The 18,858-nt window shown below is 39.4% G+C and overlaps 1 protein-coding gene across 5 annotated transcripts in view; it reads right to left on the reverse strand.

Moving 5' to 3' along the window:
• Positions 1-11,947, reverse strand: part of eml1 (EMAP like 1) — a 37,236-nt gene extending 25,289 nt beyond the window's left edge. Inside the window, exons 1-2 of one of the 5 annotated variants that reach the window (XM_077621058.1) lie at positions 11,911-11,947; positions 7,023-7,191 (exon numbers count right to left, since the gene is read on the reverse strand). Coding sequence is in view for 2 of the 5 variants with exons in the window: in XM_077621054.1 (XP_077477180.1) it covers positions 1,440-1,506 (67 nt within the window). In the remaining 3 variants the exon portion in view is untranslated. Of the gene's footprint in view, positions 1-1,439; positions 1,979-7,014; positions 7,192-11,910 lie in introns of those variants that run through there. The other 4 variants (XM_077621057.1, XM_077621056.1, XM_077621054.1 and 1 more) reach the window with 4 other exon arrangements.
• Between the last annotated feature and the right edge of the window lie 6,911 nt (positions 11,948-18,858).

Below are 18,858 nucleotides of genomic sequence, written 5' to 3' on the forward strand. Positions count from 1 at the left end.
GCACGTCTTTCTGCAGTTTAGATGACCTAGTCTCCAAGCATTAGTGTGGTTGGATGCTCAACAACACATGGAGATGTAGAGAAGGGAGTGGATGACATCATTGCATTTTGGTTGGGTCCAACTGGCTTTATGATGTCACTTGAGCCTGCAGGCCCAACACTAACACACACACTTACTCAAAGAGACCTGCAATATATTAAGGAGTCGGTTTGAAGGGAAAATAAGCTACTCCACTTTGTAATGAAGATAAAAATGGACAGTTTAATGTTCTGGTTTTGCATGGTATGTGTAAGAATGTGAGGTATTCAAAACCCCTTAGACAACATACCAGCTTTGACCCCAAAACCTATTCACCTGACACCAAACCACTGAGCCTTTAAGCCAATTATTGTAGTTACAAACCAAGTACTTCTACTATCTACCGCTGTCATTTGCAGGAAATTTCAGTCAGACATTTACACTAAGCAAAACTGTTCTATCTTTACCACTACACCTGTTTTTCTAGTTAATCGACAAGCTTGAGTGAGTCTACTTGAAACAGTTCCTACATTGCTCATTAAATGTTAGTTGAGTAGAATACCTAAAGAGCCTGGAACGTAGTATAGAGTACAACATTTGTCGGTCACTTCCGGGTCCAAGTACACACCCAACAACTAAACCGTGAGGCACGACAACAGTAATAAAAATAGCTAATAATATGAGAGATACTGCTATGGCTTTGTATACCCTTACATAAAGTCATTTCAGGACATTCATTTGTTATCTGGTCAAGTATTCTAATATCAGTGAAGGGAAATGCTACAAAATGGATACATAAAAACCTGATTCTGAACCAAGATTTCTCCTTTATAACTTGCTCTATTTTACCGTTGTAGCAATATCAATTCCATTGGCCCATACATCAAATCGGACTATGGTCCCAGCAATTTTGTTACTGATTTCCAAACAAAATCCCCCACATTAAAGTCGCCTAGTCAGGGCTACGCAACAAAGGATGGCAATATAAGAGCAGAACAATGAGTCATCAACACAACAGCAGATTTAAGTCCATCTGCCACAAAAGTCCCTCAGTTTGTTGGACATAATCCCCTTGGTGCACGTGCTGGTGCAGCACCAGCACTCCGATACATTCTTGACTGTTTCTGTCATCTTCAATATTTTCGAGCAGTCAGCCATGGTTGAGGCTCAACTTTTCAAAACCCGAGATTAAATCTTTTTCAAAATTATGGCATCTTGATGCGTCATGCTGCTTACCCTCTCTCCTGAGTCACCGGCCCCCACCCAGCAACATCACTGCTGTCCCAAAATGTACTTTGTTAATTAGTGGTTACCTCGGGATGGCGCGAAGGAGACACTGCAGAAACTACTTTTTTAAAAAAAATGATATTTCAAGAGAGCTTATTCAAGGAATCACCATGCAAAAGTGGGAGATTGTTTACCATTGCAGAACTGCAGCAGCGACGAGGTGTCATACAAGCTGCTGTAGCTGGAAAAGCCGTCTTCCATTCTCAGACGCTGCTCTACTTCCTTCGCTTATCCACCTCTCACTTGACTCTTTTCCTCCGATGACTCCCTTTGCCTAGTTTATCTTTTTACTTGTCACTCCCTCCATTCACTCTGCACGGGTCAGGCTCCCTGGGTGAGTAACCATGGCAACCCATTCACTCGGCGTCAACTTCAGTTGCCTCCTCTTCTTTTTCTACCTTGTCTCACATAGGGAAAATCTCCAGAAAGATTCCAAGAGAGTCCTTTCTGTCTCCTCACGGAACTGACTAAACTGGACTGACAGAAGTTCAAGAGGTTCTTTTTCTTCCTCCTTCCTTGCCTCTCCGTTCCTCTCGTCCGTCCTCGGCAGCTGTTGGCTCTCGCTGATCTCCGGCAGAAAAACAGCTTTAGGAGCGTTTGAGTGGGCAGAAGCGTTTGCTGCGTGGCTGTGTGCTTATGTGTGTGTTTAGATAATGCTAGGGAGAGCCCAGCCTTCCCCAGTGTCACACAGTGGAGGAGAGTCAGAGCTTTGGGGGGGCGGGGCTTACTGGATGGCTCGTCATCCTCTGCTTGGTGGTTCAGAGTGACGGAGAGCATATGAGGGGAAAGCTAAGGGGGGAAATTACATTAGAAAAGGGAAATGGAAGCTACAGGAAAGGATGCTAGTGGGTGGATGAGAGCCTCCCTTTAAATGAGATGAGCCTGCCTTTAAATGATGTCCTTTGAAAAATATTCCTCCTTTTTGGAATTGTATTGAAAGCAAATACGATTGTCCGGAAAAGATTATATCAGAAGTTCAGTTGACAGTTAGAAATATCGAAGGCTGGGTCTACAACACAGGGGCAAGTACACAATCCATTCAGTAAGCCTCTGCATGTGTACATATTTTATAATTGAGCTACAGTACACACAGGTTTTTCAGTGTAGGAAATTGCACCAGCATAAATACTACCGATATAGCTTTGACTTTTTTGCGAATGACCAAGTAGTGAGCTGAGTGGATTGAGCACATAGAAGGAAGTGAATCTGCTAGTAGTAGCCAATTCTGTTGTATTTTTACGGAGGACTGTTTTAACAAAGGGACAAATTATGTTTCTAACAATGACATTGGAAGCAAAACAACAAGGCTTTAGTGGGTGTTGTTGCCCACGGAGTAATCAGAAGTGAACTAGTAGTTAAAAAAAATAATCCAGTGGTAAAAAACATATGTTCAGATGATAGTTTAAGTTTTTCAGTCACTCTGCTCCTCACATTTGCTCCTGTTCCCAATTTGTTTGGTGATTTTTTCCCCAAATCCTGTTTTTCAGGACCCAATACCTCCTCAACTTTGTATTACAATGCATCGCACGATAAAGACGAGTCTCAACTACTGTTTTCCATTGAGTCAAACACCCTCTGCCAGATCGTGACCTTTAATTGCGTTACCAAGGGTGTCAGACTCGGGTTGGTTCGCGGGCCGCGTTAACGTCAACTCGATTTCATGTCGGCAGGACCATTTTAGATATAATATTTAGATTTTTTTTAATAAATGGATTAAAAGAACTGGATCTATACTCTTCATTTTAATTTAATCCTAAAACAGAAAGTCGGCACTCATGATTTACTTTCCCGGGCCACACTAAATGATGCGGCGGGCCAGATTTGGCCCCCGGGCCGCCACTTTGACACGTGAACTATACGGAGGCAAACTATTTGATTGATTATTTTTCTTAAACATTTTTGATAAACATGCATCTTTGAGTCTTGATAAATCATTTTTTCCAAAATACTTGACAAGCTTCAATCATTTAATTAGTGTGTATAAACTCATGATAGTAGGTTTTTAAGCATTGTATATCAGAGAGATTTGTTTATTAACTTACTTATTGCCTATCTATTTATGTCTAAAATGCCTTTCCTATTTCTGCATCCTCACCCTCTTGCTACTGTGACAACGAAATTTCCCGAATACGGGATGAATAAAGTTATCCAATCCAATATTATTCGAGTTGGTCACCATTTTCATATGAACAGAGAGTTTTAAGGGGAGGACATACTATATATTTTTCCATTCCATGTGTGTATATGGCCTCAGTGACATAAACGTAGCAGATTCAGGAAGCATTTTGGAATCACACGAGGTCGGCACTGCAAGTCTATAGGTCACATTGCAGCCGGCTGCCAAACGTTCAAGCGCGACATTTCCGGGGTCACTGCCCGGCCTCAACGAGATTACCATTCTGTCGTTTGTCTGCGAGTCTTATCGGATGTCGCAGATGCCTCAAACACTGAGGAATCCTTAAAACAAGGACAAGAGGTGGGAGGGAAAAGTGAAAGGGAAAGTGAAGGATAAAAGAAAGAGAAATAAATGGGATAGAGGGGGAGGGGAGCGAGGCACAGGAATAGAAAAAGAGAGCTTGGGGGGGAGCAGGATGTTGGGAGAAGCAGCAAATTAAAAAGTGAGCTGGGGGGAATTTATTGAGGGGAAAGGGTTTGAACTGAGTGCTTCTTAATTCAGAAAGGGGGTTCCACGTGCACACATGGGGTCTGCATTATTTATAATACGTACAAGCATGCTTGAAAAAATAATCAAGTAGGCTGTGTCTGTGGCCTATATTCCCCTTTACAAATCATTTTCAACCTTGACTGATTGACTACAATTAAGTGGTAACATTAAAAATACTTAAAGGACAGCTAGCAGCGCTGAATACACTTCAAGCTTATTTCTATTTTAAAACAGTGGTAACAAGCACACAGTGGTTGCTCAAAGATCTGACGATTATGACGTATTTATGAGATTTTTTTTATGAGACCTCACCAGATAATAATGTGAATTAGTGCATCAATGTCATGCAATTGCCATTTGCGCCATATTTTTAAACATGATTATTGATTTGTTAAATGAATTGATAAACGACAAATCTATCCTGCTTAATTGTTAATTTATTTCAGTTATCCTCCAAGAAAATAGGTTCGAAGTCGTGAAGCACAACCAGAATGTATACATAAAGATCATTGGTTAATAAGGCACATTGTCAATTTCAGAGAAATTTAAAGGATTTCAAGTGTCTTTTAGTCTGTGAAATACGATACACGTGATACTAATATGTACTAAATTATGTACTGAAATTCATCAATGATTGTATAAAAATGGGTAGATTTACAGTGCCTGCTTAAGACCACTTAAACTTCTAAAATATCAGAAAAAACACTCCACCCTTTTTTTTTTAGAGAGAATAGATATACATGCCTCTATTTCTAAAATAAATGATCATCCGTCACCAAATGTTGTGTAGACATATTGACTCAATATGAGGGTTCACAATAACAAGTGTTGCATTTTAGAGATTACATTGATTAGATTTATGAAGGCATTCTACAATAAAATGTATTATTGGTCTTCTGCAATTTTAGAAAAATGCATGTTAATATTAACATTAATATTTTACATTTCTCAATGTTTAAAAACTCTGTTTTAGTTAAACTAAATTAAAAAAAAAAACACATCTAACAAAACTTTACCACCAATAAAAAAATAATGAAAGAACAAAATGTTAAATGTAGGGGTGTTTTACTTTTAAATCAGTGATTTGTGGTATGATCTTTGGATGGAATGACAATTTTATTGTAAATAAAGGCAAATGGCTGACTGGTCGGTCGGTATGTTATTACACAATGTCATCCAGACGTTCACTAGCAGATCTATTCAGCTGTGAGCAGAGAGGATTATTCGGGGGAAACAAGGTATCCTTTGTACTTGGCTGCATTTACTTTTGGGTGTTACATTTGAGAAGCCACATGAAGCAAATCAGGATTAAACTTTGACTGTTACAACATTTCAACAGACCAATGAAGCATCTAGACTAGAGACATAGTGGAATACATTACTGGAATGTGGTAAAGCTTCCAGCACTATATAGTAGAGCTCAACACTGAGAATGGAATGAAGTTATTTCAGATAGCTTTCAATCTCAAAAACACAATAACCTTCAGTGTTCAGATTCACATTCATGAGTTTAATAGAATTGCTCATCTCAATAGATCATAGCACAACCATTGAATGCGCCATTGGGTTTTTTTTTTGTACGAGCCATGAAAGGTGTTTTGTTTAAATGGGCTCAAGATTATTGTAAATCTCTTTCTGGTGCACATTAGGAATCGGGATAATCATCTGATCTACTCTAGCACTATTCCCAGCACCACCCTTGCTTGTCCCCCAACCCACATGAAGAACACAGTGGGTGGCAGGTGGTGGGACCGAGGCTGCTCCGGGCCCTTCCCTCTGAAGGCCTCCCCTCCCTACCGTTTCCCCTCTGGCTGTCCCTCTCACACAAAAACAAACACGCGTGCGCACACACAATCAGAAAATAAATATGTGTGATGATATCCCAATGATAACAAATAATGAGTGCCTGGCCCATGTGTAATAAACATCCAAGATCAAGAGCATCCAAAGCCATTCAATTTGAACTAGATGCAACACAAGAAATGTTGGAGTTGTTTGCTGTACCAGCATTTTCTTGTGTTATCAAACATTGTATCTGGTTTTGCGTGACTCGGTATGAATGCAAGACCCCCTTCGCCTTTGTATTATGTCTAGAAAGAACAAATGAGCCCAAACAGGAAATTTTTCTTTAAAAAACAAAATCTGTTTGCTTATCCTCACAAGGATTGCGGGGGTGCTGGAGCCCGTGTGCATTCGATTGGTCGCCGGTCTTTTGGTCGCCCCGACCGCGACAACGGGCGACCAAAAGACCGGCGACTAAAAGACCGGCGACCAAAAGACCGGCGACCAAACAAGGTAAAACAACACGGTCTACGCATCAATAAAAGCCAACAATGGCCATGAGCAGTTTCACTGAGCCGACGTGTGAGTGTATAAGAGTTTGTATGTACATGCATTGTCCCTTTAAGAAGCTACGTCAGTCAGGGTCTTAACAAGTTCTCCAACAAAAAACAATAAAAGTCCGGGAAATTTGGAGCTTTTCTTTTGCCTAATAATTACTAGGGCATTAAGTATGACTAAATGGTAATTCGCAGTTTGTATTTAGGGAATTTGAGCAACGATTTAAATGGTAATTATCAATAACCTTCCGGGCGACCAAAAGACCGGCGACCAATCGACCGTGTACCCTGGAGCCTATTACAGCTGACTTTGGGCACGAGGCAGGGGACACCCTTAATTGGTGGCCAGCCAATCGCAGGGCATGAGGAGACGGACAACCATTCACACTCATACCTAGGGCCAATCTCACTAGCATTTGATCTAGTTACGAATATAGTAATATTTTACACTTATTTCCTTGATTATTCGAGCGATGAGGGGGAAAAAAAAGAGTTTTGCACTATTAAAAAATAACTCACGTGGGGTTCAAACTTGATTTTTACCCAATTGAAGTCACCAGCTCACATTCTGCTGTCGTAACTAAGCTTGAGTGGGTTACGCATTAAAAAAAAACTGGTCCTGGTGAATGATGTGTGTCAGGTGATGAGCCAATCAAACTAAACTAATGTTTGTTTGTTTTTCTTAAGGGACAAAAAAACAACAACCTACTGACGTTCTTTAAATTCCACAGATGATCAGTCAGTCTGCCAGTGGACCAGGATTAAACACAACCAAATCCTGAACGAGGGAGGGAACAAGGTCAATCCTCTGGATGATCCAGCCACCATCTGTGTGTTGTCCTGGTTATTGGGCCGGTTTACACCGATAATCATTAATCCAACCTGGACACAAAGTGATTCATTTAAATAGTGAACTTGGGCGAAGCCTGTTGTACAAATTTGTTTTCAACTCCTAACGAATGTTTGTGGGCAGCGCAAATCTTTAGCTGATTCAGTCATACACAGCATGTCTTGCTCATTTTTGACAAAAAGCCAGAAAAAAATAAATAAATAAAAAAGCATCATCCTCCATCATTTACATCACGTGTCAAAGTGGCGGCCCGGGTGCCAAATCTGGCCCGCCGCATCATTTTGTGTGGCCCGGGAAAGTAAATCATCAGTGCCGACTTTCTGTTTTAGGATCAAATTAAAATGAAGAGTATAGATGTATATTAAATTTCCATATTTACCCCCTTTTAAATCAATAATTGTCATTTTTCAATCAATTTTTTCAGTTTTCAGTTAAAAAATCATTTTGTAAAATCTAAAAATATATAAAAAGGCTAAAATAAACGTCGTTTTAGATCTATAAAAAAATGAATATTCAGGGATTTTAATCCAGTTCTTTTAATGTGCTTCATATAATGTTATACCAACGCAACATACCCCGCCTACATGGAAAGCTCTTTACCGGAATGCTAAATCTTGGGTATGGAAATCCGCAATATTTTCAGTTTATTATGTGGAAATGGTATATATTATATAAAAAAATAAATTTAAAAAAACAAGAAACAACTTAACCAAAACGACACTAAAACATGATGACAGTGTTTCACATATATATTGGAATTTTTTTCCCTTAAAAAATGCACTTCCAAGTGAAAATTTTATTTTTCCATGTTTTAATGAAACTGTATAGTGCGTGGAATAAAAAATATTTTTTAATAAGGAAACACTAAAGACTTGATTTATTTTAAAATATAATATCTCATTATTTTAAGTAATTGTATTGCCTCTATGCTTCTATGACAACAGTTTGGGAATAGGGCTGCACTGTAAAGGGCTCATTATATGATCTGAAAAGAGGAAAATATCGTTGTAATAAAAATAAATCATTTACTTACTGATAAGTTTCAAGCCATCCCCGTGAAACAAATGAGTATTAATACATTTCCTCCTCACAGTAAATTACAGGTATGGAAGGTATCGAGTTCTCATGACTACAATCTGTACGTTAATGAGCCTTAACCACAACTCAGGAAATCGTACAATATTCAACCCCATCTATAGGAAAAAAAACTGAATGCAGCCATAATTCAAAGCAAGAATACACACACACTAACTTGTAATGTTTGCCTGTTTGGAGGCACCACTGAGTATATGTCGGAGTGTACAAGAGCGTGCTCTCTCAAGCGGCGACAACATTAATCACATCTGACTTGGCTGCTGAAACATCCATGTTCACCCTCCCCCTATTTCCTGAACAACCTTTTTTCTCCTTCTCCCTGCTAAAGCTGAAGCTTGCATACCCTATGCAGCAGCGTCCAAATATACATTGCTTTCCTTTCACTTCTTCTACTGTTATAAATAGATAGGCTGTTTGATTTTATGCGCCCTGCTCTTCATCCTTTCAAAGTCAGCTTGAGTTGGACCTTAAATCAATAAAGCCTAAAGTAAACTGCTGTTGAAACCATTCACCTCCTCCGCTGTAGCCTAAACACAAATTCCATCAATTTGGAGGAACTGCCTCACCAAATGTCTTTGGTTAACGACAACATAGCATGCTCACTTACCGCCGTAATTTTACAATATACATAGCCTGTACAATTCATGTAGGTTCAAGACACCCAAACTTGAATTATAGCAATTGCTGACATTTTTCTATTTATCAGAGTGGAAATGTACTATATATAGTTTAAGATTTTTTTGAAAAATAGATCTATCATTACTACTCAAAAAGTAATTTGGACTAATCCCCCCAAACAAATGTAATACAAGTATACATAGATATATCCAACAAACATGCTACTCCTTCTCCACTCAATAAAAACTATATAAAAAATATAAGTTGACAATCATACCGTCAATCACAGTTCCAGACTTTGATGTAAATAGCCAAAACTTTACCATGTAACTCATTTAAATTCAAATCCATTTGAAAGTAAATGATTATTCCCAGTTTAAATGGATTGTGCATCTTTTACCATCAATGGCAGCCAATTAGTTTGAAGGTAAACAAATTAGATTAAATAACATATTCATGTTAGAACTGTGCAACATAACTTTGGTGCAATAACACTAATGTAAAGATTGTTTTAGTTTGGGCATTCAAAGTGTTGAGTTTAAGTGTTGTTATTTTGCCTTCTAAAGGAACACAAGTGGGTCAACATGCGTAACTTTCAGCACAATTTTTGTGCAATTATTTTGCACATGCTGCAAACTAGTGGACAGTAGTAGAGGTGCACCCACGGTGTTATTTATATAAACCAAAAACCCACATATAAAGATTGTTTTAGACAGATTTGGATTCAATGCAAGGATTGAGCGATGTAATATCCCCATTGATCGCAGAATCAATTTTTTAACACCCTTATTAGGCAATTACTATCCTTTGCTCCCGCCGGGGGCCAAGCCTCCCTTGTCCTCAGAAAACCTATTGACGCCCCAGCTACCAACACAAGCAAAGACCTACTATATGTACCAACTACTAGTATGTAAAACACAGTCCCTTACTTCTTTTTTTTTAAATCAAGTGACGTCCAACACATTTTTAAATGGTTTCCCCGAATTGGACTCGCTTTATAAAGCCTTAATCGTGCAGCACGACTATACACACAAATTTAGCTTACACTGCCATCTGCTGAAAAACAAATTAACTGCAGGGGCAACAAGCCTCAAGTGGGTGGGTAGGTAGGTAGCTTGGTGGGTAGCAATGTTCCCTCTAATTTTTTGTTTGTCTGGGCAGAAAGACAACCTCCCTGAGCACACTGAGTACCGGTGTGAGCAACATCATCATTGCTCGCTATGGGCCCACACCAGTATCACACCTGCCATAATCAGGTGTATGTCTACTACACATAAATGATTTAGTAATAATAAAATGTAATGATTAATATCTATGAATGGGCGGCCCGGCGGTTGACTGGTTCGCGCGTCGGCCTCACAGCTAAAAATAAATAAATGAATAAATAAAATTAAAAAGTTGGATTTTATTTTGTGCGCTCCATATGATTTGCTGCGCGCAGAGAAGACGAGAGTAGTGCGCAATTGCGCACGCGCACAACTTAGAGGGAACATTGGTGGGTAGGTAGATGTGTAGGTGGGTGGGTGGTTGGTTGGATGGGTGGCTGGGTTCATTTGAATGGGTAGGTGGGTCGGTATGTGAGTAGGTGAGTAGGTGGGTCGGTATGTGGGTAGGTATAGTTGATGAGGTTGCTATGGACAGACTGCTTTTGTCCTTAAAGGTTAAAAGTGGAGGATAAGACAGGCTACAAATGGAGTTGGAGATGGATGGGGTAATAGAGACAAATGTTAACAGAAAGAAACGAGTCAATCCTGGAGTGAGAGGATGAGAAAAACAATAGGGAAAGTTTCTTTTCACAAATGATTGTTGCTGTGAATCTGTCAGCCATAGCACGAGGTGATTTAGTTCTCCGTTTTCAACTTGGCTGCTCTCTGCAAAGATTGAACCTTTACGCTTGGTCAGCTGAGACACACAAGCAATCACGTGTCAGTGCAGTTCATCTTTTCACACATATCTAAGACGGCGTGAGAGCTGCCAAGTCAAACGCATAAGTCTTCCTCATGGTTTAGTCTGGCTGACAGCATTTAATGAACTTCTGTAGATAAGCAGGAAGTCCATCTCTATTCTGGAAAAGCCTTCAAGTGTCCATATAAGGGGCCAAAGCAGCAAAAATGAATACCTTCCTGGGGAACTGTGCTGAAAACAAAACAGGCCCACGAGTACCTCCTCCCCTCCTACTTTAAACACTTAGAATATAGTTGAAAAGACATACATGAAGAAAACTATAGACAGTTTCACACTTTATGCCCCGTCACACACATTCCATAAGGATCTGTGCAGACTTACCCATTGGAAGTCCTTCACCGTCAGACATGGGCGCAGAAAACACAGCCACTTACTGTTGTTTTGGCCTTTAACTTTTAATATCTGACTGCTACTACACGGTGTCACCACCCTTAGTCTGTTATAACTTTCTAACTATACCATCCCCTCTCTCTCTTTCTGTCTTGGCACAAAGAATCAGCAGTGGCCTGAAGACATGTCAATCAAATATCCCATTCTACGCTATTGGGCAGTAAATATGTAACCAACAAGCCCACCCGCAGGATACTGTTTCCCTTGGATGTGACAGATATAATTTCACTTGCAGCTTTTCCAAAAATATTCACCATCCATTTGTACGCATTGCATTCTTATTCAAACATAAAGACAGTTAATACGACTTTTTTTCTTATCAATTTAGTGTAACTATTGGAATAGTTGGGCTAAAAATTTGCTATTCTTTTACAGTAAAGCACAAAAATCTGATTGTACTAACTATAATTTCCTATAAGAGGCGCTCAAACTTAATAAACAAGCAACCTCAGATTACTTCTCTAGTGCTTTACATACCAGCAAAATACACAAGCAACATTTGAACAATTAATCCTAATGGTGTTTTTTATTTAATGAATTAAGCAGCGTTCAACATAAAAACTTGTTTACCATATTCAAGCACAGCTTTAAAAACAAGACTATGAAGAGAATTCTCACAAAAAAATAGAATTTCACATTTGCTGAATGACAGTCAATTGTATTTGTTTCTATTTACTACTTACCAGTGTCATACTTGAGTGTATCAGGCACACCTAAAAATATCTGAAAGACACCAGAAGAAAGCAAAAAAAAAAAAAATTCATAATAGTATTTTGTTTCTTATAATATTAACATAGATGACTAATTTAACAGGTTCATGCACTGCTATTAAACAAGAGGACAACAACATGAGGTTGGAAACTACTAAATAACTTTTAAAAATCACAGTCAACCAAATTGGTTCTAATATATAAAGAGATCATGAGTGACATTTATAAACAAGCTCATGCACAACTAGAAAACAAAAAGTCTGATAAAAGAAGACTTTTATCTGCTCAAAAGTGTAAGATCACAAACAAAATAACAATGCATTAGAATGTACTTTACCTTCTTTTGCTCCTATTAATAAATCAGTCAGTCTAGAAAAGAAGGAGACTATAAAGAGAATTCAGTTATGTTAGAAAGTAAACTTTAAGAGATTTTAAAACTAACACATTAATTGTAGCAAATGATCTAAGCGATGTAATATTAAAGTGTGGCCCAAAAACACAAGAGGGAACAATTAAGGCGAGACACCAGTGAAATCAGCAGGTGAAATTAATGTGTCATCACACAGACAAATTACACAAAGGAAAAAAGAATACTAAATAAATAAATAAATAAATATAAATAAAATAATACTAAATAAATGAATATAAATAAAAGAATACTAAATAAATAAATTAATATAAATTAAAAAGAAATCAAAATCAATAAATAAATATAAATAAAATAATACTAAATCAATAAATAAATATAAATAAAAGAATACTAAATAAATAAATATAAATAAAATAAAGCACATAGGAACTCAAAAATAAGACAATAGGTTTTAAAGCCTTAAATCCTTTACTGCCATTGACAGTTATAGACATTAAATCCAATGAAACTGGGAAAGATGAGTGATTATATTTCATTGCCATTCATAGCAATAGGGCTCATTCAATCGCTACTACTTTCTCATTCAAGTTGGATTGGACATCTATTGCCGTGAGAGCAGCCAATGAGTTAATACTTAAAAATAAAAACTTTAAAAAAAGACTTTTTTATACCCAATTTCAATCTACAAATGAAATTGGACATATTTCAAGTTGGCTCTTGCATCCATGATTTTTTTCCAAAAGCAGCCCTAATAGCACAAGTCTAGTAGTAGACTTGTAGTATTCTTTTGTCCTCACCATCTTTCACAACAATCAAGCAGTGAGTCACCAAAAGTACTCTGCTACTCTCCCTTCACCGGTTCTTGAGGAACTCAGCTGACCCATTGTCGCTTGACTGGGAGGATTACGGCAAGAGTGAAAGGTCTGGCATGTGACTGGAGAGGGGTCAGATGGAAAACACGTCTGAGGAATAATGCAAAGTCGCAGAGGTTAGGTCTTAAATGCTGCCAGACAATGCTAATCTTGAGATTCAACACCAGCGAAGAAGAAATGTGTAGGAGGTAGGGCTGGGGGGCCTATTATCTGCGACCGGACCTGCCCCCCACTTTCCCCAAGCCAGAGCTTGGATGTAACACAGCACCCTGGCACTGTTTGATCCCCTGCTCTTGTTTGCAGAGGAGCTGGAGGGTCTTTCCAAACATAACCCCAACCTTCACCCTGTCAGGACCCTTCGACCTTTCTTACCAAGGCACGCAGACAAGTCTGCCTGTGTAAATATTAATACTTTAGTTGACCTCATTTTATAAATTAAAGGAATGCACTAAATATTGAAGGACACTTGACTATGAAAAGGACTTGAGCAGGCCATATGCAGCCTTAAATTTAGCAGATGCCAATATATATATAGAGAGAATTTGACTCAGTTTGGAGTAAAAGTGATTTGCATGACTCACAGTTGAGAAGTTAAAGGGTCTTATCTTTTTACCTTGCTATGCTTGCTTTAGCTGATTAAAATCCAGAGTTTGCAAAAAGTCAGCTGGGTCAGCTCCAGTTACTTGTGATCATAATGAAGACAAGCACAATAAAACAAGTTGACTGGATGTTAGTAGTGACTAACTGTTATAGTACCTGTAAAATAAAACAAGATTGTTAAACACGTGTCCCGTGAAGAGGATCTGCAGGATGTTCACATTACGCCAGTGCATTTAAACTTAATAGTCAACAGTGTTGAACTGGCTTGATATTAACTAACAGACAGCATTTTAAAGAATGTCAACAGAAAAAAAATGATTGGGCATCCAGTGTTATCAATAGGAGCAAATACGTTTAAGAAAATAAATAAATAAGCACTTTAGAACATATCTGCAACATGAAAATGCCTTTCCTCTTTCTGCATCCTCATCCTCTTGCTACTGTGACAACGAAATTTCCCAAATACGGGATGAATAGTTATCCAATCCAATCCAGTCTGAAGTGACAACTCAGAAACAGACAGATTAACATAACGGTGCAGCAACACATGTAGAATGACAATATGACAATATTCAAAATCGATATTACCATCGCTCTCTGAGAAGTTGGGATCCCTCTGTGTTATCGCTAACTATGGGCACGTGTGCAGTCGATTGGTCGCCGGTCTTTTGGTCGCCGGTCTTTTGGTCGCGCTCTTTTGGTCGCGCTCTTTTGGTCGCGGTCTTTTGGTCGCGGTCTTTTGGTCGCGGTCTTTTGGTCGCCCCGACCGCGACAACGGGCGACCAAAAGACCAGCGACCAAAAGACCGACGACCAAAAGACCGGCGACAAAACAAGGTAAAACAACACGGTCTACGCATCACTAAAAGCCAACAATGGCCATGAGCAGTTTCACTGAGCCGACGTGTGAGTGTATAAGAGTTTGTACGTACATGCGTTGTCCCTTTAAGAAGCAACGTCAGTCAGGGTCTTAACAAGTTCTCCAACAAAAAACAATAAAAGTCCGGGAAATTTGGAGCTTTTCTTTAGCCTAATAATTAATAGGGCATTAAGCATGACTAAATAGTAATTCACAGTTTGTATTTAGGGAATTTGAGCAACGATTTAAATGGTAATTATCAATAACCTTCCGGGCGACCAAAAGACCGGCGACCACTGTTCCCTCTAAGCTGCGCGCGTGCGCAATTGCGCACTACTCTCGTCTTCTCTGCGCAGCAGAAATCCTATGGCGCGCAGTAAAAAAAAAAAAACAGATTTTTTTTTTTTTTTTTTTTTTTTTTTTTTTTTTTTTTTTTTTTTTTTTTTTTTTTTTTTTTTTTTTTTTTTTTTTTTTTTTTTTTTTTTTTTTTTTTTTTTTTTTACCCCTTTCTTCATGATGGGCTCGGTTCTAATGTCCAAAGAGCTCCAGTATTTGTATTTAATCATTAAACGCTGTTTTCGGCTGGATTTGACCGAATTTGAGAGCATTTTGAGCTGTTTGGCGAATGGACGTATATAGACGTTTTTTTGCCTCCATCGCGATATCATCACGACATTTTACCAAGGAATTCACTTCCCTGGGCTCGGTTCTAATGTCCAAAGAGCTCCAGTATTTGTATTTAATCATTAAATGCTGTTTTAGGATGGATTTGACCCGATTGCTGTCATTTTACGGCTCGGTTCTGCTACATCTGCCCGCCCAAGAGTGCTTATTCCCGGGCTGCCATTGATGGTAGACTAACATTGATTTTTACTATAATTTGGACAACACCGGCGGCGGGCCGGATTAAAAATCCTAACGGGCCGTATATGGCCCGCGGGCCGAGGTTGAAAAACTTGTACACACACGATCCGGGGGCGGGGCGAGCGCGCGAATCCCGTTTCGGCGAAACCTCCGTTCGGCCGAATGAACGTTCGGCGGAACGTCCATTCGGCGTCCTGCCCGTCTGTCAAACGTCCGTCGGCGAAACGTCTTTAGGCGAATCATCCGAGTACCGATGATGTCGCTCACACTGGTACTCAGTGCGCTCAGGGAGGTTGACTTTCTGCTCAGACCAACGAAAAATTAGAGGGAACATTGCCGGCGACCAATCGACCGTGTACCCTATGGGCATCTGGTGGGAGACACCCTGAATTGGTGGCCAGCAAATCACAGGGCTCAGGAGAGACAAAGAGTGCAAAATGGAGTGAAAATTAAGCATAAAAATAACTTGGACTTCAATGACTTAGAAAACAGTCCCCTCTGATTGACCATATTTCACTGAGAGTTTATAAACAAAGGTGAAAAGGTCAGGAAAGACACAGGCAGTCACAAGGAATTCCAAGTTTCATTTGTTGTGGCGGAATCAAACGTCGTGCTTTAAATGTTGGCGAAAAGCCACAAAATGGCTCCATTCAGCGCCTTTACATTTGTTGGTTTCAAATAAACCCCAGATAATTGTTAATCTGCTCCTATTTTGGCTGGTTCTTAAATGAAAAACCTGCAGTCTGTGCTAATTGGAATACCACATGTAAGAATGCATATAAAATGAAAGAAAAAAATCCCATTGTGCTTTTACAGGTCATAGCCAAAGGGTACTTAATTCATCTGAATAAAAGGGGGGCCTGTTTAATAGCTCTTTGTTAATGACCTTCTCAGGGCAGGAGCACCCGCGAATGCAGCAACTAATGAACTCTTAATAGTGTTAAATCTAACAGTCTCTGAATGAATCCGCTAACTGTTTTATGACGCTGTGGGCAGAACCCTAATTGGGGACTTGTGGCGGAGAGCTCAGTCGCAGCGTTCCATGCGTTTAACAACCTGAATGGGGGGGACGGGATTGTTGATGCTGCACCTCATTGTCCCCAAACACAGACCAGAGTACACAAACAATTGCTGCTTTTACAATCGCAGTGAGCCATTAAGTTAATTTCTAGCACTTGGCCATTCCAGACATTCAGGGATCAGCAGATAACAAGCCAATGTTAAGTTGCAACTATGCAAGTGGACAGCAAGCAAGTGCTGTTTTATAGTTTAAAATAAACAAGATGGCTCTGTTGGTTTTAGTATGTAGGATACAATTAACATTTACAAGACTCTTGTTAAAGGCACTTTTGATTTCTACTCAGACATTTATCAAAGTGTTTGCTCATTCATTTTCTTTAAGAGCATATACCCTTTTAATACAACAATGGAATTCATTTTTACATGTAAAACAGGATTGATGTGGCTTCAATTGGAAATAAATTTGGATTTCACACTTTTAATTGAGATTAATGATTTGTTTTTCATTTACGGGACACTCATTGAACTCATTTACTGCTCTTAAAGTCTAGTCGTTGATTGCATTTTGACGAGGAGGGGTGGATGAACGTTCACAACCGAAGGATAAGAGGGGGGACGATAGGCCGGATAGGGGGGTGATAGGGCGAGAGGAGTGTGCAAGTAATTCCAGTAGTGGTGGACCATCAGGGCCTGCAAGGCCTTCTCTGCTGGCGTAAAAAAAACTATCGGAATCACAGAATGATGTTAATTAATCCTTTGTCTATGAATACTTATCAAATAATTCCAAATTGTCTGTCAGCTTCCTTTCATTGCTTTTCCCCTGGTCTCATCTCATTTTCTGAAATGCTTTATTCTCATTAGGTTCGCAGAGGTTGCTGGAGCCAATCCCAGCTGTCTCCAGGCCTGAATCGTTGAAAAGAAGACGGACAACCATGCACACTCACACCCATACCTAGGGACAATTTGGAGTGTTCAATCAGCCTACCGTGCATGTTTTTGGAATGTGGGAGGAAACCGGAGTACCCGGAGGAAACCCACACAGGCCCAGGGAGAACATGCAAACTCCACACAGGTGGACATGACCTGAATTCGAACCCAGAGCTGTGAGGCCGACGTGCTAACCATCGTCGGGTCGCCGAGGTTATTATTGATGCTTTTTTTTATGTGTTGCGGCTGTAGCTGCAGTAAAGGTTTTATAGCCATAAAAGTAGGGATACTAGGATCAGGACAAATCACAATTCATCGGTTTACACCATACTTTTTGCTATACCAGGGGTGTCAGACTCGGGTTGGTTCGTGGCCTGTGTTAATGTCAACTCGTCTTCATGTGGGCCGGACCATTTTAGATAAACTTAGATAGACTTTTTATAAATGGATTAAAAGAACTGGATTAAAAGCCCTGAATATTCAGTTTTTTTTATAGATCTAAAACAATGTTTATTTGAGCCTTTTTTATATATTTTTTAGATTTTACAAAATGATTTTTGAACTAAAAACACAGAAAAAATGGATTAAAAAAATTACAATTATTGATTTAAAAGGGGGAAAATCAGGAAATTTAATATACATCTATACTCTTCATTTTAATTTGATCCTAAAACAAAGTCGGCACTCATGATTTACTTTCCCGGGCCACACAAAATGATTCGGCGGGCCAGATTTGGCCCCGGGCCCGCCACTTTGACACATGTGCGCTATACGATTGCTTTTCCTGGCACCAACAATTTTATAATATGAGTATCAGCTTCCGAACAGCTGTAGTGACCACTGTCTCTGAAAGGTTTAATATTTTGGGGGGGGCAGGGAAAATAAATTGACCAATTTTATTCCCATGCTTTCCCATTAAAAAACACATTTTCCACATTTTAAAATGAACCGTGGTTAACACTGCAGTTTCACGCCTTGCCATTTCAAGCAATCTAATCACCGCCAGCAAATCTTAATACCAGAAATAGTAATTGGTTTTGTCAGGATAAAAAAAAAAAAAGTCAAGCCACGTCAAACCTAGTCGGCCTCTAGCAATGGAAAACCGGCCCATAATTAAATTCCTGCATCAATTTCGAACACCCCTTCCAGTAACCAAATATGGTTCTTTTGACAGAAAATAACTAAACTTTGTGGCTTTTTCGACCGCCGCAAAATCCAGAATCCACTTCATGCATTTTGTGCATAATTCTGAAACACATAGGGGTTTCACAGGATGTATTTCTAGTAGATTAACTGTGGAGGAGGAGGAAGTCCCCCTCTGGCTGGGGAGCGAGAGTTCCCCCACCCCGCCACCCCCAACAGAGAAAAGGCCGAGGTGTGACGGAGGGGATTCCAGAGCACGCAACAAAA

The sequence above is a fragment of the Stigmatopora argus genome, chromosome 15, assembly GCF_051989625.1.
Source record: "Stigmatopora argus isolate UIUO_Sarg chromosome 15, RoL_Sarg_1.0, whole genome shotgun sequence".
In the NCBI taxonomy this organism is placed as follows: Eukaryota; Metazoa; Chordata; class Actinopteri; order Syngnathiformes; family Syngnathidae; genus Stigmatopora; species Stigmatopora argus.